Here is a 26242-nt window from a genome sequence, read left to right as displayed (position 1 = left end):
AGGACTACTTCCGGTTACTTCCGTTGAAGAAAATATATGAAATATTTTTTGCATAAATTGTACAACAACACAACATAATATTATGTGACATTTGTCACTGTGCCCGAAATACATATATTATTTATTAATTTATTTTAGATAATTGTTTGTTTTTTGATATAAACGTCACCAACAGCTGGTTGCTAGGGACCTTTTTTCAGCGTCTTTTCCTGTTGCCAGCAAGACGCTAATGCTTCTTGCTTCACATGACCACAACGAATTAATTTCTCTCGATTAGTAAAGACTCTGTGGTTCCCTTTTTGTTATGGTCATAATGATTTGTAGATAACCTACGTGCGGTGCAAAAGCTATCCAGGTAATGATCCTAAAGTGTAAAATCCTTGACCTAAAGCTAGCTAACAACATTTTGCTAACGGATGCTTATGTTGTCTTTTAAAATGTATTTAAGACACAAGTAGGGTAATAAATGTTAATAGAACGGCAATTTAACGTTAATGAATGTACGTTAATGAATGTATAGATTTTTAAACTGCTAAGATAGCTAACTTAGCTAGTTGGTTTGATACAAATTCGTTAAAAAAAAAAAAAAACACACACACAAAACACACACACAACGTTTTTTTTTTTTTTTTTTTATTATTTTATTTTATTTTAGTTACTACCACGTCGTATGGTGAGCTTTTTTTTCTTTTTTTTTTTTTTTTTTTTTTTTTTTGAAACGCAAGGTTATGCTTCATTTGTGTGCAGATGTTATTATTATTACAGAAATAACAGCAGTGAAGTGGTTGGCTGCTTTTGTGGCTACCTGGGTCACATACTGAGCAGTTTTTGAAACTTGTAATTTTTACAACATATCATGGGATTTTGACCAAATAATAAGTGCTGCATGTGCAGTTGAAAGGACACTAGTTAAGGGGCTGTTGAATTTTGTGAAATGAGCTATTTGTTTTTCCCGTATCCATGGAGACCGTGCAAGAGGCTAAGTAGCTAGCTGAAAAGCTAGCTGTGGACATTTCACCATCCAAAACACCAGAGTTGCAGCAACATCAACTGCAACAGTTTGCTACAGCAGAACTTGAATTTCCCTCAAGATCAATAATTTCTCTCTCTCTCTAATTTACAGAGGATCCTCCATGTTTATTTGACATTTTCTTGCTGGTAAGGAGTACATTTGAAAAGTTTCTGTCGTTCACATGAGTTTCAAGGAGACAGGCGAGATGGGAGACATCTTGGCAACAGAAGCAGATCTTCTTGGGATGATCAAAGAAGTAAGTTGACAAGTTGGTCTTATTTGTATATACTATATACTACAGTTGTTAATCTGAATTAACCATGTTTTATGAACTGTGTGGTTTAATAGTATCTTAAATTTGAGGATTTTAAAGAGACTGTTGATAGCTTTGACAAGGAGTGCAAATGTAAAGGAAAACTGGTCTCTAAGCCTCAAGGTAGCTCACTGAGAGACTCAAAAATGCATGCCATCCAGGTAAAACAATTGTTATGTAGTAGGTGTACAAGTGCTTCCATACCTATAACGCTCAGTTTTTCATGTTACAGAGAGACCTTCTTATCTCTTTTGATGATGGAGATCATAAGGTATTCTTTGAACTGTGGACAAACCATATTGAGGTGAAAGATACAGACACCACTGCTCAAAGTTTGGAGTTTTACCTTTACATTCACTTCACTATCTACCCACTGAGGAAACAGGTTAGTCACTTATGAAAAATATTTTTTAACTTCTAAAATTGCTATATTGGCGTGTAATATACACATTGAATATTAACCATGTTTGGACCTAAATACACTAAAAGTGTGACTAGCCATACCTTTTTATTATAAATGAATTCATAGTAATGGGTAAACAAATGAACTACTGGACTACTGTTAGAAGGGACTAGTTTCAAATAAAACAGAAATAACAAATGTCTTAAATATCCATGGATAGCCAAAAAAGGTTGTCATATTTAAAAGTGAACTATTTTCAGTTTGTGGGACCATGGTAGAACCAGATTAAATGACTTGGAGCAAAGTGTTTCACAGTTTTAATACATGCTCCAATGTGTGTTGTGGTCTTCTAGACTTTGCGTTGTGTGTGTTAAGTTTCGCCCATCAACCCAAAACATACACACTGCACAGTAGGGTGGTCCATCAAAGCATGGTAAAAAATAAAGTTTCAGATAACCTTGATTAGAACCCTGCATTAGGTTTTAACATCCAAAAGATAATTTAGGAAGAAATTTGGAAGGAAATTGAGATGTTTTAGCAGTTGCTCAAGCTGCATGAAGTTTCCTGGAAATTGACTAATTTTGCGTTTTCGACAGATTTGGGTTCATTACAAAGTAATTAGTTAAAGTTACTAGTTACTTCTCCCAACAAATAACTGAGTTATTAATTGAGTTACTCCATTATAGAAGTAACTTACTCACCAGGGAAAGTAACTATTGTGCTACATTTTTTTAAGGGTGCACTCACACTAGGACTCTAGAACCGTGCCATGCTCAGGCACGATTGCCTAGGGTTCTGTGGCCCGCACTCACACCTGCACAACTGATCCAGGCTGTGACCTGATGATGGCAGATGATTTTGTCACCACCAGCACAATGCGTTTCTTTGAAGCTCTTGACGGTAAATGGTCACATTTTTATATGCGTTTTTCCACTTTGAAGGCTCAGAGTGCTTTACAACAAGGAACCACTCACACACCAGTGTATGCAGACACTGGTGGACTAAGTATCTTGTCCAAAGACACAACAATAGCATTCATCTGTGGGAGCTGGAATCACAGTGAATCTGACCGCTCAACCAATGATGTTTATGTCGCGGTGGGATTCAAACCTTCGGATCAAATACTCTTACCAGCTGAGCTGAGCTGAGCTGAGCTACTGCTGCCCTGTTCTGCCAAAAACATTTTTAACAATTCCCCCAGCAGACTGGACTGATGATGTAGACTTTAAGATGTCTGCTAAAATTGTGCATTCCAGGAAAGTTGCCAGTGATGTTGCTGAATGGGGGGTGAAGCTTATTCAAGATTTTAACTGTAGCCTAACAAAGAATGAAGATCAGAAACAGAACAGGCAGTATTTTTTTATGCAAGTTTCAGTTTGTGTTTGCAGAATGAAATGACAAATTATTCAAATATGCCTTATTTATTTGATTCGCTATGTTATAGTATAGGCCCTACTCATGCAATTTTCAAGCGTCTTGAGCAAACCTAAATATTAATTAATTTGCATAAAATTTAGACCCAAATATTTTGGCCAGATATGGAACCAAATGCAGGGTTCTAATCTAGAGAATTAAAAAATAAAAAATAAAATAAAAATTGGACCACCCATCTGCACAGTAGGTCCAGCTAAGTTAATCCTGACCAAGCTTAGCTCAAGATCTGCAGATGGGTTCTGGGCACTGTGGTGCCGTGCCCACTGCTCCTGGCAGGTTTCCCCAGAGGTATTGAAGGATGGGACAAATGCAAAGGATGAATTTCCCTGTGGAGATGATAAATTGTACCTCAGTGTCTCCCACCTTTTTTTTTTTTCTGATGAGCTACCGTTACAAAACAAAAATGACAGAGAGCTACAAGTTTCTCTACAAGGTCACAAGAAACTGAGTATATATAAGAGCCATGGCAAGCCTTAGATGAGGTACAGTTAGAGGCCTATAAAACATAAACCATTATCTGTTTATAAATGATACATGTACAATGGTAAAATAATGGTAATGGAATTTAATTAATTAGATTTTACTTAGTCAGCACAATACTTATAATTCAAAAATCAAGCTACTTGGAAAGGGGTGGGAGCTACAGGTTGGAGACTCCTGTTGTACCTAAACCTTGTCAATGCATATGTGTTTGAGAGGTGGGTTTGTGTAGTGAGCTACAAGTTATACACTGTGTCATATACACTGCACACTGCAAGCTCAGTTGCTCTATTAGATCTTCCCTAAGAAATAAGCGTTATTAAAGACTGCATATGTGGTGCATGACTTAGACCTGTGATCATGTTTACTGAGCTCAAAACATCATATGGTGTGCGTTTTAACAATATGGTCACTAAGCTGTGCTGTTGAGCTTTTTAAGAATCCTCTTTTACATATGAAATTATGGTATATGTTAAACCAGAATAAATAATAATAATAATAATAATAACCCCAGTGTTATTATATTAGGATTTATTCATATCTGAGTATGATTTTATTTGTTGTTCCAGGAGCGAGGTGACCTTGAGGAAAGGGTATCTCTTTTTAAACAGTTTCTTGAGACACGAGGAGCAGCACTCAGTCAAACTACAGAATTCCTTCCCTACTATGCACTACCATTTGTTCCCAATCCTACTGCACACCCTTCGTTTAAAAATCTTTTCCAGGTAGGAATTGTAGTTTTTCATTTTTTCAATCATTTTGTATAATTTCATCCCATTTGTATTTTGTGTTGATTTAGGATTCCTGGATACCAAAGTTGAAGAAAAAGCTTGAGCAATTTCTGGAAATTACATTGAAGCCACCAAATAGTCCTAGACTTTTAAGCTTATATGTATCCTTTAGTTTACTTCATGCTAATGTCTTGATGCCATGCTGTGTGATTGCCTGAAAAGGGTTCTTCTTTGTTATGCTTTAACTTACACTTACGTTATACTGAACAGTTTGTAACTGTGTGTAATGGCAGAATATTTCAGCCAGTTGACTTCCTGGTACATAAAGGTTTCATTGAAACATTGCATGATATTATACTGTAGATCCTTTGCTAATACAATTACTAATCAAATGATCTTTAAACAAATACATTCAGTGAAGACACCGGCCTCTCCATACAAGATGTAGGATATATTGTAAACCTATCGCTAAGTAAGAGATTGCGCGGGATTATAGCTCTACTTGACTATAGAGCAAATATTTTTTAAGTGTATTCTTTAACAATGTCATTGTAGAGGGACGGTGGCAGAAGTACAAAAGGTTTGTCACTTTTCATGCCCCATTAAACCTTGTTGAATCTTACCATATAAGCTTATTTGCAGTCTTTTTAATGAACAATTCAAATGATGGCAATGAAGACACATATTTTCCTAATTGTGAAAAGCAAATTTGAGATCTAGACTGTAAACAAACGTTTGTATCTACTTTACTATTTAAAGTTAAAACTTTCCATGTGAATAGAAAATTGTTGTACATGACTGTAGAGGAAAGCATTTTACCAGTCTATAATTTGAAACCCACAAGATAGATTCTTAAATATGACTGTAATATGTTTTTTGTGTCCAGAAGCCATACAGCAGCTGCAGATCCAGTTGTCTGAGTCAGATTGGTCCCTTGCAATTTACAAAAAGAAGTTTAATAAGAGTCAGGCTGACTACCACAACCTGATTGGAATAACCGCTGAGCTGGTCGACGCATTGGAGGCAACTGTTAACGGAAAAATGGTTGGTCAAACACAAGTTACTACTAACTATTATAGATACATAAAATAACAACAAAAATCTCTGATTACATCTTGTGTGTTTTTGTGAGCTTTTAAAAAAAAACAGTATGCTATCCCACCACCATCCTTGTAGACTATTTATACTCAAGACTGTGTGGTGTGCTTTTGTAGATGTCCCCTGAGGACCTGCAAAGGGTGTGTGTTCGCCTGTTCAGCAGCCAGATGAGGCAGAGCATGGTTCAGAGCACAGACTTCACCAGGCCTGGCACTGTAAGTATAATGAGACCATCTTTCCTCACTCCACACTTTACACCTGGTATCAAACAAGACCCAACAACACAGCGGAGCAAAACAGTTCCTAAAGCCATTTTATTAATGAAATGCATGGGCATGACATGTCTGCAGCAACACAATGTATGCAGCAAAGTCAATTGCAAATGTGTCAAACCAAATATCATTACATGCAAAAGATGTAGAAGTGTAAAATAGGACTTCCCTGTTCTTGGTCAATGAAGTTAAATGTTTGTTTGTATATTATATTACACTAGAAATGTTTTGAGCTTTTTAAACAACATTGGGTGATATACCTTACAATATTTCTTATGTCCCAAGGATATTCTGATGAGCACAAGTGAGCAAGTGTTTTGGAGAGAGAGGAATAAATATACAGGGTTACTGAGATGTGTATACCGGTAAATGCTACGCTTTGGTGTAGTGGTTTAAGGCATTGTACATAAGTAGTTGTTACCACCTTTGTGTCATGGATTTGCTTTCCAGCCTTGACAGTTTAAATGTCTCCTGCACCCTACAGCTGTACTGGTCAAGCCTTCGGGCAAAATATCTAAAAAAAAAAAAAAAAAAAAAAAAAAAAAAAAGTTTGCAAATAAAACTAATAACGATAATGCAAGTCCTTTAACCTGATGGCATTTATCAGTAATATTAAATATAGAAAAGTAAATATCTGAAACGCCCATTTGTGAAAGTTTATTGCTGCTTTTAGCACACACCCATCATGCTTATCATCAGTTGCTCATATTGAACTTTGTTGTGCAATTTTTTTGTGTTGCTTTACTGAACAAGTTCTTTCTCTGTGTTGTTTGTTTGTGTGCTGTGTTTGTGTGTGTGCTGTGTTTAACCCACAAAGGGATATTACTCTATGAGTCCTTATGATGATGGCTATGTAAGTTTATTATTATGTTCCACGTTTCCATTTTTAGTCCCTGACATCACCCAGGTCATCTCATTTTGCTTTTGCCTGTTTCTTCCTTCTCTCTTTGGTACACTCCCATTCTGTGCCTGCATCCTAGACCTTTACTATACAAGTAACCAATTGTCTTGTTCTGGTATTCAAGTAGGTCTATGGCTAAAACTGTGTGTTATCTTTCTGGAGAAAAAATAAATTTATTAGACTAGATCATGTCCTTATGTCATATAGTTCCCAAAAAGTTGCAGTCATTGTCCATTGTTCAGTCTTTGGCCTTTCTTTTGAGTAATGTAAATGTTGTTCCAATGCTGCATTTACCAGCATTAGTGCTTTTAGTATTGGAGTACTGGAAAGCTCAAAGATGCGGATTTGATTACATTACAACCTCTCTCACGCTCGGGTTGCTTAAACGACAGGTATTTGTAAAGATAAAATAGAACCTAGTTGCTGAATGAAATGTAGGCTTTTTGATCTCGTGACAGTCAAAGTTGTGTTTATCTGAATAGAGTAATCAAATCTCAGGTGAAAGCCTAGGCTCTATGGACAAAGAGGCCTCAACAATAAGAGTGAGGACTATAGAGGAGGAGTATAGAGGACTATAGACAGCACTTATGTAAACTGTACATTGTTGAGAATTGAGGTCAACTTGTTATTGTTTAGGCTCAACCAAAAGTCTAAATCTAATCATTCATCATTACTCAATTGCATTCGCATAGAGTTGTGTAGATTACTGCAGGGCACTGACTTGAACATGCCCTCTTGGCCTCCAGCATGCGTCGGGGCAGGAGGAATGTTTAGAGTAAAAGGAGAGGCATTTGAGAAGGAATCCAGGTATCAAAGGCCTCCCATAAGCCCTGCTGTAGTCCAATGCAAATATGTGGTTAGTCTGCTGGATATCTGAGAAGACATGGTTCACTCACATAACCTTTCACAGGCCTAGCTTAAAGCTGGATTTTAGGTTAAATTTCAAGGCCCAAAATTACAAATTGAAAACCTCTCAAAACGTTACTAAACATCTCAACTATACTCTAGTCTGCTACACTAATAGCATGGGGATCAAGTTTGGGGACAGTGCATGTTACACAAGCATGCATGCATGCATGTATTTATTATATCTGATATGTATAGGTATGTAAAATAATACATATCTGTTTTATTTGTTTTGAATTAAAGATTAGTAAACCAAAACTAAGAATATAACAATGAAACACTTATATTTAGTATTTGTGAGGTTAACAACTGTTCAATTTTGTTTTATAAATCTTTACCAAGGCCTCCTCAATCCTCAGAGCATCCCTTGCACCTCAGTAAGTATTTTAAACACATCTTTCCTTTTGAGATTCTCTCATTTGATGTCACTGACAATGGGACTTGCTGTTTCCCAGAGGACCTAAGGAGGTGCCAATGCTGCCCTCACTGGACTATGACAAACTGAAGAAAGATCTGATGGAGGGGACAGACAGGCTCAGAGCTCTGCTTCTACAAGCACTGCGCTGGGTAATTCATAATTTATTAGCGAAAAACATACCATCAGAAGTTTTTGAATGTTTGAACATGAATTGCTCTTAAATAATCTAAACCAAACTTGCTGTTTTAGAGACTCACAAGGTCGCTTCCTGGTGAGCAGAGAGACACGGTGCTTCAAGCTTATATCAGCAATGATCTACTTGACCGCTTCAGCAATGATCAGGTGTGGCCAATATCTCTGTAATAATAGACATTTTGAGATAGTTTTGTACTATGCTTTTAGCCTGTATACAAATGTGGTGAGTGAATGTCCAGTGAGTGAGTAAGTGAGTGAGTGATCAGTGGTGGTCACTCAGAAGGGCCTATGGTGCATATTGTAATCCTCTCTTACTCCAATCTATCACACCGCCTAGTATGGTGAGTGACTATAGATAATTAATACTGTGGAATTTAGCCAGACTTGTCAGGTTCTATATTGCAATACAAATTATAATATTAAGGTATTATTATTACATAAGCAAATTTGTGGTATTGAGATGAAAAACATAATGCTTGGATTGCGTTATCAGACCCATACTCACTTTAATTTAGGGTTTCATCAATATTTCACATTTTAATTTATCTTGTACAGTGTGCGCTCACTAAGGCTATGGTAAATAACCCTTGAACAAAAGAGTAAACGATCCTTACCTCCCAGCTCAAGCCTTTGTTCGAGTCCGTACAAGTCCTTAAAATTCAATAGGATGCTAATAGTACATAGAATTTGGCATAATGGAAAATAACTATGTACTTCAGTATTACCCCTAGGATGTGTGTCTGAGATGTAGAGCTTCGTAGGCTTTTCTTTATGGTATTTTATGTATTTTCTTATCTTTTTTCAGACAACTGTGCTTCATTTAATGTGGTCTAGAAATGATATTGTCCGTCAGTTCATGGCTCGCCTGATCAATGCTTTTGCTTCTCTTGCAGAGGGTAAGTGGTCCAGTCAGTAAACAATCTCAGTTAATGCTTGGCTCGGGACATTACGAGTTCGGAGTCTTTTGTTTCAACTCAGCCCTGTTCAGTCTCAGGATGCCCAAAACCCCTTTTTTGGGACCCACCTTGTGCAAAATTATGAATCTGTTAAGTGGTGCTATAGTCAATAGAATACTGACATGATGAGGAATACAACAAAATAACCTTGCATGACAATGCAAATCAACAGGGAGAGACAGAACAATATGTGATGGGAAAAGGTCCCCAGAATGGTTACTTCAGATCTTAAGTAATATTATATATTATTACATATATTATTATAAATATGATATATTATATAAACATGAACTGTGCCAAGTTTTAATAAAATCCACAAAAGTTAAGTTGAATTTTTATCCTGAAATTTGTCAGATTCCCATGGCATGGGCCAAATTTCTGAGAATTCATCTTGGGCTTAATTTGAAGCTGAAAAATTTGAGATGTTTTTTATTGAAACTGTAATTCCATGCCGATGTATCACAATCAGTTTGTAGAGAGGATTTGTCCCTGAGAATGCTATTTTTTGATTTTTTGTATTCCTCATCATGTCAGTATTCTTTGTTCCAAAGTTCACGACTATGTGAGTGAGTATATAATGTCAGTATGTGAGTTGTGTGGGTCCTGAAACTGAGCCCTAAAAAAGGCCCCAAACTTTAATGTCCCGAGGTGTTCAATACATGAAAAATAACAGTAAGAAAAAGGTAGAAAATAATCGAGGTGGATGGATCTGGCTCCCAGATTTATACTACCTTATGATGAAAACGCCTTGTGCTTGTCTTTTTAGGCCGAGTTTACCTCTCTCAGATTCCAATTCTTCTGCAATTGATGACAGAGGCACTCAAGAAGGAGGAAAAAGACTCACAGACAAGAGAATATGTTCTAATTGCACTACAGAAACTCAGCCTCAGGTGAAATCATTTTGAATTTTCTTGTAATAAAAAAATAATTCAAAATAACATCTGGATTCATTTGTACTGTGCTGTAGGAGGAGTCAGCAGACTGCCATGATACAGAAAGGTCTGATTGGCTGGCTCGTGGATGAATTGCAGGACTATGACTGTCTCAGCGACTGTACTCTGGAGTACACCACAGCTCTACTCATGAACCTCTGTCTAAGAACAAAGGGTACACACTAACACACTAACTAGCATATTTTATATTGCAAATAAATTGCCTTTTACCATTTTATTTATTAACTGCAAAATTTGGTATAATGCACTTCTTGCCTCAAGCTTATTTTAATGTTATAAAATACCAATAGTTTAGTAATAGGCTACAGCACATACTGAGCTCTGTGATGGCCTCAGCTCTCAGCTTTGACAATTTGCTGGATGTCTTTCCCTACTCTTCTCACCCATTTTGCCCTTAGATCTACCCTGTATGGTCTAAAAATATTCTTTATTTTTGTGATTCAGGAAAAAGGAAGTGTGCTGAAAAGGCCAAACATGTGCTTAAAGTTCTTACTGACCTACTGGGACATGAGAAACATGAGGTAGGGAACACATAGCACTAAAATAGAGCTATCATTTGGCGAATTAATTTGATCTACTCTTTATGCATGTGTGTGTGTGTGTGTGTGTGTGTGCGCGCGCTTGTGTGTAATTGTTGCTTCTAAATAACCTAATTCTTTTGATGTTGGGTATAAAGTTTGATTTGTTTGGTACAGATTCGACCGTATGTCAATGGAGCCTTGTATAGTATCCTGTCTTTACCCTCTGTGAGACAGGAAGCCAAAGAGATGGTAAGACAATTTAATGATTGTCACATCATAGAGCAAGGATAAGTAGGGCAGTATTCCACAAGCAAGGAGCAGTTTCTTGTTTAACCATATCATTTTCACTGTGGAGTGTCTATGCTTACACATTGTTTATCTTCTTTCTTACCTGTTTTGTACTTTTTAGAGTGTTGATGAGATTCTCTATTGTTATTGCAAAGAGGATGATCCAAACCTGAACAGACAGATTGAGTATATCATCCAACAACTCAATTCAAGTATGTCATGTTTTTTTTTAATATGTCTATGTTTTAATATTCATATTTTATTTTATATATTCTTCTATTTCATATGCATTTGGGATCAATTATAAGGTGCTTATTCTGTTTATTTCTCTATTTGATTTAAAGGGACAGTTTGGAATTTTGGACATAGGGCCTCATTTCCTAGTGAGTCAGAGTACTGTAGACATGTGGAGACACTTTTTAAAATATTCCAACCAGTCCTTGTATTTAGAGAGGTTGCTGGTGCTAAGCTAGCGCATGTCAATGGCCACTGTTAGCCCGCCACTAAAAACCCACTTACCCACTCCACAAAACACCCAAAGGAGATCTATTATTACACCTGTAATAATGTCCATGTGTAATGTCCATGACTGTAGAAGTAAAACCAGCCTTGTATTTGAAGGATTTACATCTGAGCAGCAGCAGCGAGTTGTACTTCCTGATAGAAAGCTTAGCAATGGCGGACTGATATCACCTAGCACCTACCTTACCGGCTCTGTAATAGTTTATTTACCTGCAGCTGCCATAACAACACATAGAGCACAGGAAGAAGCATGTTCCAGTTATAGCCACGTTCATATCATCACAACTAACTAGAGCAGAGTAAAATTTTGCTGCTGCTGAGAAAATAGTCGCTAAACATGTGACGATTCATGCGACACAACTTTAGTTTTATTTCTAAAATTATTCTATCAACACAGACATTCACATCAACAGTCTGGTGTAACAATAGATTTGCCTTGGGTACACTGTGGAGTGGGTAAGACTGTTTTTAGTGGCAGGCTAACAGTGGCCATTGACATGCATTAGCCTAGCACCAGCAACCTCTGCAAATACAAGGACTGGATGGATTATTTCAAAAAGTGTCTCCACACATCTACAGTACTTTGGCTCACTAGGAAATGAGGCTCTATGTGCAAAATTCTGAACTGTCCCTTTAATCTACCGTATTTATTTTGATTTAGGTCCTATAGTACTCAGAATTCTCTCTTGTAAACATCTTAATATGTTGTTACCTCATCAGAAACATCAGAATTGTGTTTCATTTAATTCACACATGTTTGAGTAACCCTTCATTATTAGCCTGTCTACATCTTCAAAACTCAAAAATTATTCTAGTGAAGGTGTATGGAGGTTATAAACACAGTGGAGTCAGTTTTGTGTAATATAGGACCTTCAAATCAAATATATAAATACATACATAATAAATGCCTAGCGATTGACCCCTTTAACATTTGTCCTTACTGTTCTAATCTAACAGCTGAAGACGAAGGGTCGGAGTCAGAGGATGAGGAAGAAGAGGATGACAGTGATGTAAGCACAAACAATGGTCTAGTTTTTTATTTTATTATGGTGGTCTCTTATGGTCTCTTCACTTGTAAAAAAGAGTTAAAACAGATGTCAAATTCATGGTGCATATCTGGCTTGATGATGATGTATAATGTAAAAAATGATGTTTTGTTTTCATGTAATAGGAAGATCTGATGGAGACAGGCCTGGAAGAGGAAGTTGTCCAGCCACAGTTAGGGGAACTGTCTGGGGAGAGTCTGCTCACTACAGAGTACCTGGGAGTAAGAAATATTTAAAATAGCAACACTCCATCCAAACAATGGCTCTGTGTATTTTCGTACAAAATGAACACGTTTTCACTTGACCATACCGTTTACCATTTGTTGACCTTGAAATCTAGCCCAGCTCTGACATTGATATTGTATAATGCTTGCAGAAAATGCTATGTAAATAGATATTGCAGCATTGGTTTTTCTATTATTCATGCTTGATGGATGCTATATAGGATTTTTACTCCTCATGACATCATCTGTGCAATGTTCTAAACAACATTCAGTATTTTTGTTTTGTCTATGTGTTGTTTAGATTATGACCAATATGGCAAAAGCTAAAAAGCGATCTACAAATCCACAATTTAGTGGCGATGAACCCCTACAGCGCCCTGTCACTCCAAGACAGAGGAATTCTAACCTAGGGTATGTGTCCCAATCTAATTTGCTCTTTTGATCAGGAAAGTTTTGTTTTTATTAACTGTCTAATCCTGTAGTATTTTGACTTTCATGCATAAATCTTGAATACTCTCAGGTTACAGCTGAAGATATCTTTTTGGGTTTGTGCTTTCTGCCTGTGTTGAAGACAATATGGAAATGGCTCATTGTTCTACTGACCCCAATATTGTATTTCATATCAATTACTGTCAGATAACTGCTATAGGCCAAAATAGATGGAGTAGTTTTGCTCGTGATGACCATGACTAAAGTATAATTATATCGGTATGAGTCATTATTATTATTATAGCCTGATGGCCCCAAAAGTAATCTTTAGACATACAGGTTAGTATTTCAGTCTAAACCAGAAACAATATATATATTTTTTATATTCATACAGTTGAAATAATGCCTATGGGGGCAAATTATGTCATGCATCATGTGACAGTTTCAAATGTAACAATCTGAAACCATAACATGTGTAACTTGGTGAATTTGCATGTGTATCTTATTTTGAGGAATTCCAGCCATGGAGTTGACGGCCAAGACAGCCTCCCTCCATCTCGCTTCAATTCCCGACCTCCCACGCGCACCGGCAGCCGCCCCATGTCCGCTGAGTCCTTACATCAAAGCACTGGTCAGTACACCTGCATGTAGGAACTAGAACTAGAGATGCAACAGCTAATCAAAATAATTGTAATTAATGACCAAGCTGAACTATGCAGACACTAAAACAAAAAGAAAATGTGTATTGTATTTGTTGTAGTTTGTTCTGTGAAAGTAATTAAGTTAAAATTAATTCATATTGTAAATATTATACACTATATATGTAATTTTAGGATTATGAAGAATTTGCTATTTCTTATTTCAAGAAGCTCTCACCAGAAGCTCTAGTTTGAAAGTGGTTCAAAGTTAATTAAGAATTGAGCAAAAGAATCATTTGTTGCAGCTCTGGTTAGCTTGTCAGAAAGTACTGGTTCAATTTAAATTTGTATTTTTCTTTTTCCTTAATTTATTTTGTTGCAGATACTGAAAGTGTAAGATTTTCCCAGGATATAGATTTGGATGCTCTGTATGAAAGTCGTACCAGAAAAGGACTGGAGGAGCAGAATGGAGAGAGGTAAAATGACCCTCGAAAACACTGTTCTGACATTATAGACCTGTCAAGTTAAGTAGCACAAAACAAGCTTATAGTGCCAAAAGTTTCACAGTATTACTGTAAACATATATAATTTATAGTACTTTGTGCTGTAACTTTGTATCTGAAATGAATATATTTTTTTATTGCATAGTACAAAAGTAACAGATTAGTATACACATTAACATGAACCTCCTCACCTGATTGCATCAAATTATGAGGCTAATACAGATAATGTCATAATATTATCACAACTGGATATAGCTTCATCCCTGGTCTCTAAATGCTCTAGATACACATATTTTCTGTATCAAGTTTACTATGTGGGTCAGAGTTATTTGTGGGTTGGGGAGGTTGGCAGGCACACTCCCTGATGGGTGACTCAGCACTGGCCAGCCGCTCCATGCGCCTGTGACATGCGTTTAAACCAGCAGTGGCCACAAAGGGACCCATTCAGGCAGACCTCCCTGACTCCAGCCCTTCTTCAAATCCCAAAGGAACCCGACTCCTCAATCTCACCAAGAGTAATGAGTCTCAGGAAACTGCTTCAGTCATCCCTCCGCTGCTCCCCCAGGAACGCAAGACCATACTGCCATGCAGCTTGGCCAGGTCTGAATCCAGTCTCCTGATTTCACCCCACATTTGAATGACGGAGACTTGAGCGAGATCAACAAAGAAATCAATAGAATCCTAGAAACACTGCAATTTGGCCCAACTCTCTGGAACTACTTCTTTGTGCTTGTTAGCAAAAACACAGCTGTTCCTTTGGTTGCATGGACAGAACTCACACCTGGAGTGGCAACCAGACTATTTTCCAACATCAAAAGTTTAAGATTAGTGAGGAGAGGGAAGACTGGGTAGTTGACATGAAAATCTCATCTTTGTATAAGGTCGCAATGAATTTCAAACCCATTGTGAACGTAATGGTGTATTTGTCTTAACATTGTTTAGAAAAGTAATGACCAATCCTACTCCTGTTATGTTCCACACCCTCAACCACATCAGACTTTGTGTCCTTTAGCCTCTCTTCTTACCGGAAGAATGGTCATAAGAATTAATGGGCATATCTACTTGCCAATGCACAGCAGCACTTATAGCAGTGCATCTAAGGAAATCACTGTGGATCTGCCTCTTCCTGTGATCCAGTGCATCCATTTTTATGACCTGTTCTATCTGCTGTTGTACTCATGTACTGTGTTCTTATTTAATATCTTCCAGTATATCAGACATTTTGTAATGTCACTTTATTGTCTACTCTCTATTCAAAAGTCTACTTGCCCTCCCTTTTCTTCACACTGGTCAGATCATTTGGTTGAAACAGATTTTATCTTTTACTGTGTAGCCACCGTGACTCATATGACAAAGGGACAAATGATTTTTTTCTGAAATTAATCCATCAATTATAGTATAGGATTGACACAGTGGAGACAAGTCATTGAGAATTATGCCTTTATGCTCTATGAATTTTGATTCAGAAATATCAGTAGATCTGGGGGACAGACGCCGTCACAACAACAAACAAACATGGTTGGATGTATCTTTTCATTTTGTCAGTGGGTGGCATTATTATAACTGACTGATATTAGAACTGATGAGTACAGGCACCTGTTAAGTCCTTGTCCCTGAGGACTTGTGCTCTGTTATATTGGGTTTCGTGTCTTTTTAGAGGCTTGCACCTTTTTCAATGAGCCCTTTAAGCATAAACAAAGATAAAATGTCCACAGTGTTCTGGAAATCAGCAAATTTGTGATTATACTCTTACTTCCCCAAGTGTAGTATTTCTATTTCTCTACTTTATGTCCACAGGGATTATGTTCCAGCATTTGCGAGTCAGCCAAAGATTCCGCGCACACCTGATGGCTCATCACCACAGAGAGGATCCAATCACAGCCGTGGCCTGGCACCTCATTTCTCCCACTGTGAACCACAGCAAAGCAGACCCAACTCAGGCACCTCCAATGAAGACAAATCTCAGATAAACCCAAGTAAGAGTATTAATACAACACTATTACAACCCTCATGTCTCTGCTGAAACAGAGAGACATATACATCAATATATACTTGTATTATTTTTAAATAATATGAAAATTTAAATAATATGAAAAGCAAAATACATAAATGTAGATCCATTGTAGATCCTTTAATTCCAGTATTGGTATACAAAATAAATGATCAAATATGTGAGATTTTAGCTCATATAATAGAGAATAATGTTTATTCCTTCAACTGGATCTATATATACTGCTCAAAAATATGTTGGATATCTATACAAATACAGACAGGGCAATGTCTTAGGGCAATGGCACTCCAGGGTGCTGGATGGTGAGCACAGGGCCCACTGCAGGATGTGGCACCCTCAAGCCACCCACATGAAGTCTGTTTTTGATTGTTTGGGCACTCTGTAAGGCACGAGCAGAGCTCAGCCTGTTCCTCCTTGCACAAAGGAGCAGATATGGGTCTTGCTGATGAGTTGAGGACCTTCTACAGCCCTGTCCAACTCTCCTAGAGTAACTTCCTGTCTCCTAAAATCTCCTCCATGTTCTGGAGATTGAGCTAGGAGACAGTAAAAGTCGTTGCAATGGCACATCCAACTGTGTCAACCTGGAGAAGTTGGACAATCTGTGCAATTTCTGTAGGGTTAAGGACTGGCTTCATAGTTCCAGTAGTGATAATCACTCTAGCCAAAACCAGCACTAGTAGAAAACCCCAAAAAAAAGATCAAGAGGGAGAAACTTGAAATGACTTCCACATGCAACCACAGTCCTGTTGCCACTCTAGTGCATCAATCATTTCCATTAAAAGAGGTGGCATCCTTTCATTTGGCATTGAGATCTAGTGTTTCTTTTATTTTTTAGAGCAGTGTATTTTAGTCTTGTCTCAAATAGTTGCTCTCTCTTACTTTGGATGCAATTGTCAAAATGTGTATATTTCTGGGCTGTTTAGATGATCAGAAGCTTTTCTAAACTGTTCTTTTCACAATATTGTTCACACAATACAACAAAAGAAAAGATCGCTCTTTTGTTCCCTGTTTTGTCAAGTCTTTCCATAAAATTACTCAGGTTCGGAAATACTGCAATACTACACTGGAGCTTTTGTGGTATTCTTTTTTTTTACTGTAAAGACACACAATATCCTGAAATTCACTGAGTCACTGTTAGATTTACATTTTTGTTTTGTCAGATAAACCTGATACACTTACTCTCTAGTACCTGAAATTCAAAGCATAATCATTCTTCTTTGATATTATGCCTTGATCTATTATATCTATACAGAGTAAAACAATGTAGAACAAAATAGAAAAAAGTAGAACAAGATTTTAAATGTTGTAATATTTCATCAAAGCTGTATCACATTTAAAACCACCTTTTCTTTTAACACTGTGTTTTAGCCAGATGGAATTATGCTTTGCGTTGTTGGCATATTGTACTTTGCTTTTTGTGTTGTTGCTTTTAGTTGGCTGATACCATCTCTCTATGCCCTCATGCATCTTAATTGTATTGGAGTATTGGACTGACTTCCTCCGGCTCTTATACTAGCTACCCTTATCATAAAGCCTGTAATAACACTTAATGGTCAGAGCCACCACTTCCGCTGAGTGTGTGTGGTACTTCTGAGGCCTGGCAAGTGTCAAACATTTATACTGTAGACGCACCAGGAAGTCACTTAATCCCACTTCACTTCACTCAAAACGCATTAGAGACGCACACATGACATCTCAAACAGAAGATATAAGTGATTTTTCTATTGGTGTGTTTCTGCCAACTGTCATGTGCGATTAAATGTAATGTTTTCTGCTATCTGCCTAGGAGAACACGCCGGTTTCTCATCCGAAGACTAGGACAGACTTTCACCAGAGGGGGTGTAGATAACTGGCCCACTCATTCAGGCAATGAAAAGCAGAGAGGCAGCAATTGACCAAAGGATTTAGAACAATATAAATATGTGTTCATATATCTATTATTTGGTTTCCATGGTCATTTGTATTAATCATATGTTGGGCTGAAATGGGAAAGAGCAAATAATAATATAGAAGTACGTATAACTAATTAGTACAACATTATTATTATAAAGATGTGATTTCTTGCGCTGGGGAGGTCATTATTTGCTATTGTAACCAAGTGCAAGTTAATCAATCTCTAAAGACCAAATCTATAATCAAATCTAGGTCTATAAAGAAAGGATGGGCGATATATCAGCTCCAACATAAGTCAGGTCTTCCCAGATATCAGTATCAGTTCAGTTATCAATATTGCACATGTATATTTTCTGTGCATCACATTTGTCTTTTTGAACAGACTAATGACAATGAAACGAAATGGAAGAGCAGTTAAATATAAAAAATAAAGATAAATGTTTTTTTTTTATATATATATATAAACATATGAAGGGAAGTTAACTAAAAGTAAATTGAATTAGTAGGGAAGATGTTGCTCATACCCTAATCCAAAGAAGTAGATCATGTACAACTCCCTCATGGAGTCTGCCACTGGATTTTCTTATTACCTCACATTATGTAACTGTCACCTGATGCATCTTGTAATACCTCCCCCTAATGTCCCTGTCTACCTCCCTTGCACCTCATCACCCCCTCCCTCCTCTCTCTCTCTCTCTCTCTCTCTCTCTCTCTCTCTCTCTCTCTCTCTCTCTCTCTCTCTCTCTCTCTCTCTCTCTCTCTCTCTCTCTCTCTCTCTCTCTCTCTCTCTCTCTCTCTCTCTCTCTCTCTCTCTCTCTCTCTCTCTCTCTCTCTCTCTCTCTCTCTCTCTCTCTCTCTCTCTCTCTCTCTCTCTCTCTCTCTCTCTCTCTCTCTCTCTCTCTCTCTCTCTCTCTCTCTCTCTCTCTCTCTCTCTCTCTCTCTCTCTCTCTCTCTCTCTCTCTCTCTCCCTCTCCCCTTCCCTCCTTGTCCTAATCCTGCAGGCGGTCAGTCCAAGAGGAGGTGAGGAGGGACCTGTCATCACAGAGCTCCACTATCTCCTCCATGGCATGGGACTTCCTGAAACCTCATCCCTGGCCAGTGGTGATCAGGGTCCGGGCGCAGAGACGGTCGAAGATCAGCCTCACCAGCAGGGAGGTAGAAGGGAGTGGGGTCAGAACAATGCAAAGGATTGTGGGGGTTGCGTTTTTTTTTTTGTTTTTTGTTTTTTCACCCCCTCTGCAGCAGCGTAGACCTGTTCTGTAACTTTATAGTGGGTCAGACAATAATCACAGTCTGGAGCTGTCCCTCCCCCTGGGCCCTGTGTATTCATTCACCTCTGCCTCTCCATTCACAGAGCTATTTCCTGACTAATCTTCCGTTTTGCTAATTATTACCTTCATTTTCTAAGCTTTTAAGTGTCTACATATTATTTTTGTAAATTGCTGTGTCTTAAACTTGAATTTATTTATCAATAAGCATGCCAAGGATGTATGTTTTGATAACATAATCTTTATAGGAAAAAGGGATGTCCACATTTTTTTTCTTCTTGAATATTATTGTACATAGTGACAGATACAGATAATTATGGTGACTGATAAAGACTTAAGTTGTTTTTAACTTATGCAGTAGGAATGTTTACAAATGACACAGGTCTGCACTGACTCATGAACTATAGGAATCATATGCTGCATATATACCAATATGTATATACCAATATGTATGAAAGTATATACCGATATTTATGAAAGACTTGTTATTGTTGAGATGAAATATTTCCACGTGTTGACGTGTATAAGTATAGTTTTTAGATTTTTTTCTACATAAATCCTGCCATTTACCGTAATTCATTATGGTTGTAAATAAAAGTATGCCACATTTTATTTTCTTTCAAATGTATTCAATTCTTAATGTCTACCATGGATTCATACATTTTATAATAAATGCACTAAATCACACTTGGTTGCTTATTGAACTGGTGTCACGAGCCCAAACAAGAGCAGTACAAGGAGTTCTACTACAGGCAGGGGAAGGGGATAAAAATTAACCCCTTTGGCAATTTGGCAATAATTCCACACATTTTGCACATGTTATGACATGTGCGTATTGAGTGTCATATGTTACAATATGTTACACCTGAAATGAAGTCAACCATTGAGAGCTTTATTAAGAAATAACAGCCTTGTTCAAATAAATCCAATTATTCAAATACATCAGATTGTTCAAATAATTCAGATTGTTCAAACTGTCCACGTGTATGAATAACAAATATGACAAAACCCCACAATAATTCCCAGTTTGTCCTTTTGTGAGCTTGTGTATGTGCAATTACTTTTATTTAAAAACTCACTGTTTAACTTCTGGAGGAGGGCCTGTCACCTGCTTGCCTCTCCATGGAGATGTTTTCAACAATACCTTGAATAACATTCTTATCATGGCAGGGTCACCTCTCCACATATCTGACCTGCAACTTGGCAACCAAAAAGAAAAAAAGACCTAAATTACTGCGGATTAATATTCAAGGAACTGAGGTTTCTGAGTTCAATATCTATTTTCAGGCCAATATAGCTTTTGCAAAAAAAATTTTTTTTACCAGGATTCTGTTCACAGAACACATTTTAAACAGATAAAGAGAGCATTAACTTGTAAAAACATATTAAAATACTCTAAACTATTAAACTAATACATAAACTCAAAACCTGTGGTTAAAGTCATGTACAGGTTTTACACACATTGTCCCCACAAATACACATTCAGTTTGCTGAAGAGGACGCAATTACCTGAATAATAGAAATCGTTCCAGTTGCTAATCGTAGCCATTCAAAAAACAATTTGACTGTGAATAATCTCAGCTCTATAAATGTTCACTCAACTCAAAGCAACATTTTCAATTATTATCAACACTTTGGTCTGCATTACTACCAATACAATCTTGTAACTGCAACAACATATCCCATACAAACAGTTTTCGACACTTCAACGGGAAATATAGCCAGCCTTTGCTACAACATTCTGACCATCTTCCTCCCTGATTTCGTCCCTTGTGCCTCGACATATTTAGCATTAAGCGAGTGAGGATGATGTCTGGGAGTACGAATACAATCTAAGGAAACCACATGCACATGACAGCACTGACGCACTTGGGGCCAGGTGGCTGTGTAACCCTTCGCTTCATCCACAGTCTCTCTGTCCAGCTGGAGGAAACTGCTTCTCTATCCAAACAACAGAGCAGATACAGACTAGCTAGGAGATGGTGCTCACAGGCATGGGAAAACACACTTACAACACCGTTTAGCACAATGAGACGGCCCTTTAAGAATGTTTAGAAGGTTGTAAAGTTTTAATACGCCACCAAGCTAGAATCTGTCTCTCGAAGTTGCAAACAGAAGTGGCTGATGCCCCTGGAGACCCTGACTGACACAAATACTATTCAGATGGGTTTATCAGCAGACAGCCATGAGTATGACTGATAAATGGTGACGCCAGTGCAGGGGAGACAGCATTTCCTCCCCATCAGTCCTTTAGAACTAACAAGTCACCCTTTATTTATTGTATTTATAACCCATATCACTGTATTCACTGATCTATGTTTTAATGTTGTTTCCTCACAAAACATACCTGGTGATGTGTTTTGTTTAATTCACACATGTTTAACACGCACACACTGTATATTTGGGCTAAGCTCTTAACACTGTTCTACCTTGTGATGTCAACAGGTAATACAGGAAGTGCTCCACTGTTTTTACTCCATACAACTAAAAAGAATCATCTGGATCATCTCAAATCTGGAATTGCCAATCTCTACTGAATAAAAGGTAAAATGTAGCTGTTAACTTGAAAACTACTGCTACATGCTATCAGAAGGTGGAACAAAGCATTTTGAGCTTTGGAGATATAGACAGACTTCTACTCAAGGGCTACTCAGACATGTGAATGAAAGACAAAACAACTCCAAGTATATTTTTTGTGTAGGTAACAACATTATAACATAACTTAAAGCTCACAACAGTCAGTTTTGCATAATATAGTACTTTTAATAGTTGAGTAAAACTAATATAAGTGGGCATTTAAAAACAGGATTAAAATTATATTGTGAATTTAAAAATGTGTCCACGTCTAGTTTGGATTATTTTATTTACTGTTGGTGCTATCTAAAATATGAATTCAAACTTGTCCTGGTTTAGTCCTGGTTTGAGCCTAGTTTAGTCCTGATGTAGACTTGGTTTGGTTCTGTTGTAGTCCTGGTGTCATCCAGGTTAAGTTGTCAAGTTCAAGTGTCAAGAATTTAGTCACTATTTTGGTGCAGTGTGTATTAACATAGTTTCATTTGCTTCTGCTTTCAATACTTAAGTGGTTTTCTTATTAACACTGACAGGAGCATCGCTGTCAATTCATAGACTGATAGTTTTCACAATTTAACTTTCTTAACATTCTTTTTAGTTGTTTAAGAATACTTGTACTGAGTTACTCAACTCAAATGTCAGTGTTCCGCCTTGACAACAACATTGCAGTAACTAGACTAAATACTTCCCTCTTATTTTTTTTATTGATTAAAACCTTATAAACCTTTTACCGTATGCAGCATCTTATACGAACACTGGTGGATTTCATTGGTGGTAAGCACACTGTTAAAAGTAGAATGAAGAGGTACGCTCACACTCCGGTTTGGTTCTGGTTTGATACTCATTTTAGTGCTGAGGTAGAGTTTGTTTGGTCCTGTTCTAGTTTTTGTTTAGTCTTTGTTGCTCTAGTCCAAGTTTTGTTCCTGGTTTAGTTCTAGTTTAATCAAATTTATGAGTGTAATCTTTCATTTTGATGTGGTGGATGTGTGAGTGTCTATTAGTAGTAAAAAACTAGGCGTTTATAAGAAATGAATCAGTTCATCTGAAAGGAAATTCACTTTTTAATGGCCAACATCGAGCCTACACTTGCTCACCTGTCATCTGAAAACCAGTGTCTTTTGTCCATACCCCTATTTAACCATGTACTGCTAACCTTAAAGACTGTTTAGTAAACACTATAGCAGTGGAGGAAGGTGGGTGTTTACCTATTGCTTCAGCTGAAAGAGTCATCCATAACAGACCTGCTCACATCCCCTTTGTTCTGAGGGCCCTTTGAGAGAGCAGCATAGTCACTTGACAGCTGCTGGAAACAAGGGGAGGGGGAAGGTGTAAAAGAAGGAACAGGGAGGCAGACAAAGATCCCCTCTGGCTACTTTTTTCTTTGGAGGGCTGTAAATTCCTTCATGGTGACTGAGGAACAAGACCCCCCCTTCCAGCACACACGTATCTGAAAAGGAGGTGGGACACAGAGAGTTTCTGACACTTATTCCAGGCAGGTAACAGATAGAATGCATGTGAACTTGTTATAACAATAGATTCAGAATCAATCTCAGAACAAAGTGAGCATTTTCTTTTCCTCATTGATCCTAAGAAGATAAGGTGTTGTGTATGTTTTCCATCACTTTGACATGAAATTTAATACAAATCTAACACAAAGTACTATATAAATTACCAGTTCTTGTAAAATACACACTCAGATGTACACTACCACTCAAAACGTATTCTAAACTTTTGATTCATCAAAGTGTCCACCTTTGGCAGATGTAACAGCTGAACACACTCATGGCTCATTCTTTTTACAATAGAAATCAAATATTCTTCAGAAAGTTCTTCCCAAGTCTGTTGCAGAAGTTCCCATAAATGTGTCGCCCTTGTAGGTCCCTTGGCTTTCACTCTTCTATCCCGTTCATCTCAAACCAGCTCGATTGGGTTTAAGTCTGGAGATTGTGCTGGACACTCTGTGTTTTCAATCTCACCATCTTGTTCTTTTTTCCTGAGGTAGTTTTGGCAGAGCTTGAACTTATGTTTTGTTATTATTTATCTTTTTTTTTTTTTTTTACTTCTGGCTGTTCAGTACTTACTTTTGTACCATTTCAAGCTCTACATTGGATTTGCATGACTTAAATTGCAATAAATAACTAAATAGTAAATAATAAATAATAAATGACTGGTAGTGAATTAACTTATAACTATACATTAGTAATTAAAGTTACAACACCTTTACTTGTGTGCTGTGAAATCAGATACCTTTAGGATCTTTAGGAAACATTATTCTTTAGTTAGATTTATTTAGATTGATTATTTAGCTTATATTTGTTTGCTTCTCTTCCTGGGGTCCATAGCAAACAAAAATAACACATCAAAATTTTAAAAATACTACACAAGCATTTATGTAACCAAAGATTTTAAAATATAGCCAAACTTGTTAATTTTAGCAACAGACATTAAGGGTGTCTAACTGGAACCACAAAGTTTTTGCACTGAAATCTGATTCAGACTTCATATAGTTTCTTCTACAGCCTGGCTATAAAACCTCTTCATATTGTGATTCATGATTTGATTTTCTGGCTTTGATCAAAGTGTACAGTCTTTAGGTGGACATTCTATGTCTAATAGTAACAGTGTTACTATTTATTTGCAGTCTGATAGTGATGAATTTTGATTTTTTCACAATTTCACTTGAAAGGGGTATTTGTTTGTACTCAACTATGTATTATAACAGTTTCCATATGATCTACATCAATCAACTATACACGTGGCATATTTTTAAGCGCTTTTATTTAAACTCGAGTTACTTAGTTTTGTCCAACATTCTCTTTACTTAACTGCATATTTGGGTTACTTCTTTCACCAATAGGTAATCCTTTCCATAGCCTCACAGGTAGTCTTAAGTCAACAGTGGATGGAAAACTTCCTCTTCAGTCTATTGTGGATTCCATCTTACTACTACAACCATTGTCAGGTCTCGTAAATATAAATAAGAGATAACTGTCAGTAAGTCGTCTGGTGGTGGGGCCTTGTTTATAGTGAATATGGGCCAGGTTAGATCATCTTACCTGCCAAGAACGCAGCGGATGCATTCTATAACAGGTGATTGTTGAGAGAAAGTTTCCTTATCACTTTCAGACAGGAAAAGCTTTGCATATATTAACTGGTTAATATCTCGGTCTCGATCTCTGGACTTTTCTATTCCAGGCACAATGGCACTGTACGGGTCAGGGTCTCTGCAGATCTCATTACACTATCTCAATAAGGGTTAGGGTGGACACCACTGGGGAAATGGCAGATAACACACAATATTGTGTAGAGCTATGTGAGAGAGAATGGGCTCAAAGTATGGCGACTGTCGGGTAGTAACCTTTGTACCTGGGATTATATTAAAATAGACTTCAAACAATTTGACACAATTCAAAGAGAAACTGTACTTGTTCTTCTGTGTCTTCAGATATAATTTATTGTTACAACCAGACTATACACTACAGTATATGCAAATATACAGTAAATATTCAGTTCTATAATATTTTTAAATATTTGTAATAATAGCACTGAAATTTTATTGTAAAATGAGACAATTGTTAACAAAATTTGTATTATATATATTCAATTTGTTACGTAAAAGTGGAAGAATTATGCGGTGGAAGAACATTTGCATGATCTGATCTTCAGATGTTTATCAAATTAATTATCATGTGAATGTTTATTGCCTTTATGTTACACATAAAGAAAACTTATTATGCTTTTCAGGTATTTTGCAAGGCGTACAGACATTATTTTGCATTTTGTTAATTGTAAACCACAATACTGATTTAGGTTAATAAAAGAATCATGCCCAGAGATGTCATGTTCAAAACTGCCTTGCCTCTTCATAGTGACATTTCATATCAATCTGCAGATTCTCAATGTTTTTATTATAAAACATTTTGAAATGTTTTAACTCTAAATGTATTACCTGAAGTCTGATTATTTTTGAGTAACTGTAAGTGAGCAGAGATAGGGGGTAAGTGATCACTCAAGGCTTGAATGCAGGCCAGTAGAAGATTACTCAAATATGCATGAATCAATCAAAAAGCATTGAGTAAAGTATTAACAAAGGAACATTACACCATGGTTTAAACCTTTTAAAAGTTACATGATATGTTTCCTTTAAATAATTTCAGTCAAAACATTTCTATCATAGTACCTTTTCTTTTTTTGTTTTTTGTTTTATTGCTTTATTGCTTACTCTTTCATTGTATTAAATGTAACTGTTACAAGGC

The 26242-nt window shown here is 37.0% G+C and overlaps 1 protein-coding gene across 3 annotated transcripts; it reads left to right on the top strand.

Moving 5' to 3' along the window:
- The first annotated feature begins 93 nt into the window (after positions 1-93).
- LOC110160135 (lisH domain-containing protein ARMC9) lies at positions 94-20095 on the top strand. 3 transcript variants are annotated; one of them, XM_055164977.1, is made up of 26 exons: positions 94-355; positions 1124-1268; positions 1361-1486; positions 1558-1710; positions 4212-4367; positions 4442-4534; positions 4929-4953; positions 5260-5417; positions 5588-5686; positions 6561-6596; positions 7893-7927; positions 8006-8117; positions 8218-8310; positions 8969-9059; positions 9886-10009; positions 10087-10226; positions 10517-10593; positions 10768-10842; positions 11003-11093; positions 12361-12413; positions 12575-12670; positions 12975-13084; positions 13615-13733; positions 14123-14216; positions 16041-16219; positions 19149-20095. In XM_055164977.1, exons 2-26 carry the CDS (start codon positions 1194-1196, stop codon positions 19169-19171), a joined length of 2433 nt encoding a protein of 810 aa, XP_055020952.1. In that variant the 5' UTR covers positions 94-355; positions 1124-1193; the 3' UTR covers positions 19172-20095. The 3 variants fall into 3 exon arrangements, with proteins under 3 accessions (XP_055020952.1, XP_020780422.2, XP_055020953.1); XM_020924763.2 differs by having other exon boundaries at positions 95-355; positions 13624-13733; XM_055164978.1 differs by lacking the exon at positions 6561-6596 and having other exon boundaries at positions 96-355.
- The last annotated feature ends 6147 nt before the right edge of the window (positions 20096-26242 follow it).

Source organism: Boleophthalmus pectinirostris, unplaced genomic scaffold (genome assembly GCF_026225935.1).
Source record: "Boleophthalmus pectinirostris isolate CB_2022bp ecotype Guang Dong unplaced genomic scaffold, ASM2622593v1 HiC_scaffold_7, whole genome shotgun sequence".
Taxonomy (NCBI): Eukaryota; Metazoa; Chordata; class Actinopteri; order Gobiiformes; family Gobiidae; genus Boleophthalmus; species Boleophthalmus pectinirostris.
The sequence above is the reverse complement of the archived record's forward strand: the minus strand, read 5'-3'. Positions and strand labels throughout refer to the sequence as shown.